The following is a 2,500-nucleotide window of genomic DNA, read 5'->3' on the forward strand; positions in this document are numbered from 1 at the left end:
AGATAATAAATAAGTACAGAAGCAATAAGTAAGGACACTCTATTATTGGTGTTAAATGATAATATGTACCTGAGTTGATGCTGTTATTGCACATATTTAAAGTGTAATATATGTATATAAACACATATATTTATATTTACACATACATACATATATATACATGTCAGACCAAAACAAAAAAGTGTTCTAAAGAGAGAAAAGTAGACCAAAAAAACAGAGCTTTTAATCAAGAATGGACACTCTGACTCTGCATCTAGACAGGAAGCGTAGCGTTAGCAGCATGTTTAGATGATCAACAGCGAGTGTCTACACAGGAGGCGTTCAGGTACATGGTTAAATGTAGGTCACCCAAGTTTTGGAAGTGCTCAGAACCCAAAACACCATGACTTGGTTAAGCACGTGAAATGAAGGAAATGCTTCTACAGGAAGTTCAAAATCAATTTGTCTCATCTATCTGGAGAGATTTTGAAAGTGATACTATTGAAATGTTATAAGAAATCAATGTTTTTTTGATATGATATTTTTTTGATTAATTGTTTAAAAAATAATCGTTTTGCCCAGCCATAGATGCAACCCAGTGTCAATGGGTGTAACCAGTATGAATTCATAAAAATCTGATTATAGACAGGAAAATGAATGTGAACTAAAATGTGGAATACATATAATCCACTTTTAGCAACGCCACACTATGTTTTGTTACAAATTTTACATCATTTGTTAAAACTTATTTAGAATAAAATGGTTGTTTTTAGGATATGTCGTGCTCAGTGTTGACAAAATGCTTTAAAATGTAAATGTAGTTGTATGTATTTGAGATGAATGAGTTAGATGATTCTTAATGCTCGTTTCTTCAGATGAAATATAGAAACAAGTTTATTAGGATGGATGCTTCCCCACATGGAGTTACAGTAATATATGTATGAATAAAACAGAATAATATAAAAGCATTTGGTAGAAAGTAGAGAAGAAGATGCATTTATTACCTTTCTCATGCATCCTTTGTTTCTTCAGCTACACGTACGAACGCATCGACGGCCGCGTGCGAGGGAACCTGCGGCAGGCGGCCATCGACAGGTTCTGCAAACCGGATTCGGACCGCTTCGTTTTCCTGCTGTGCACCAGAGCCGGAGGGCTGGGCATCAACCTGACGGCAGCAGACACATGCATCATCTTCGACTCGGACTGGAACCCACAAAACGACCTGCAGGTGGGAAGATTAGGGAGGAAGACTGAGCCTCATTTAAAGCTTTCAGAGAGCAGAATTAATTAATCTGTGTTATTAAGACAAGCCAGAACAGACATCTATCTTCTATCTTCTATCTTCTGTCTCTCACTCACTCTGCTCTCTTTTCACTGTGCTGTTCATCATCCCTGTTATATAATACCAAGGAAGGAAGGAAGGAAAGGAGGGAGGGAGGAAGGTAGGAAATGAAGGAAGGAGGGAGGGAGGGAGGAAGGAAGGGAGGAAAGAAAGAGAAAAGGAAGGAGGAAGGAAGGAAGCAAAGGAAAGGAAGGAAGGAGGGAAGGAAGGGGGAGGAAAGAAAGAGAGAATGAGGGAGGAAGGAAGGAGAGAATGATGGAGGAAGGAAGGTAGGACAGGAAAGAAGGAAGGGAGGAAAGAAAGAGAGAAGGAGGGAGGGACGAAGGGAGGACGGGAGAAAGGAAAAGAGGAAGGAAGGAAAGAAGGACAGAAGAAAAGAAGGAAGGGAGGAAGTTAGGTGGAGGAAAGAAAGAGAAGGAGGGAGGGAGGAAGGAAAGGAAGGAAGGAGGGGAGGAAAGAAGGAAGGAAGGGAGGAAAGAAAGAGAGAAGGAGGGAGGAAGGAAGGAAAGAAGGACAGAGGAAAGAAGGAAGGGAGGAAGGTAGGGGGGAGGGAGGCAGAAAGGAAAAGAGGAAGGAAGGAAAGAAGGACAGAAGGAAGGAAGAACGTAAGGAAAAGAAGGAGGAGAAAGAACAAAAAGGATCAGTCAAAACAGACGGGGTCAATTTGACCCGGGAGGACGACAGGAAGTTTAAATCTTTCAGAGAGCAGGATGTGAAGCGTTAAACACATTTATCTTCTATCCTCTCTCTCTCTCTCTCTCTCTCTCTCTCTCTCTCTCTCTCTCTCTCTCTCTCTCTCTCTCTCTCTCTCTCTCTCTCTCTCTCTCTCTCTCTCTCTCTCATCATCTCTGTTATATAACACCGAGCAGCGTTGGTTGTGTTGATGCCTGTTGGGACTGCAGCAGTTGACAGGATGCTTTCACTTCAAAGGAAACTCTCTGCCTTGAATAATGAAGCCAGCTCAGAGTGTTACCTGTCACTAGATCTCTACTCTCTCACTACTCACTGGATTTATTTATTTATTCTTTCTTGTTGGTAATATTTCCTTCCTTCCTTCCTTCTTTCTTTCCTTCTTTCCTTCCTTCCTTCCTTCCCTCCCTCCTTCCTTCCTTCCCTCCTTCTTTCCTCCCTTCCTTCCTCTCTCCCTCTGTCCTTACTCCTTTTCTTCCTTCCTCCTTT

The 2,500-nt window shown here is 41.6% G+C and overlaps 1 protein-coding gene across 1 annotated transcript in view; it reads left to right on the forward strand.

The window, feature by feature from the left end:
- chd6 (chromodomain helicase DNA binding protein 6) overlaps positions 1-2,500 on the forward strand; it is an 80,132-nt gene that overhangs the window by 33,426 nt on the left and 44,206 nt on the right. Inside the window, exon 17 of the mRNA XM_053315615.1 lies at positions 1,012-1,207. Within this exon, the coding sequence (XP_053171590.1) occupies positions 1,012-1,207 (196 nt within the window). The remainder of the gene's footprint in view (positions 1-1,011; positions 1,208-2,500) is intronic.

Source organism: Scomber japonicus, chromosome 3, assembly GCF_027409825.1.
Source record: "Scomber japonicus isolate fScoJap1 chromosome 3, fScoJap1.pri, whole genome shotgun sequence".
Lineage (NCBI taxonomy): Eukaryota > Metazoa > Chordata > Actinopteri > Scombriformes > Scombridae > Scomber > Scomber japonicus.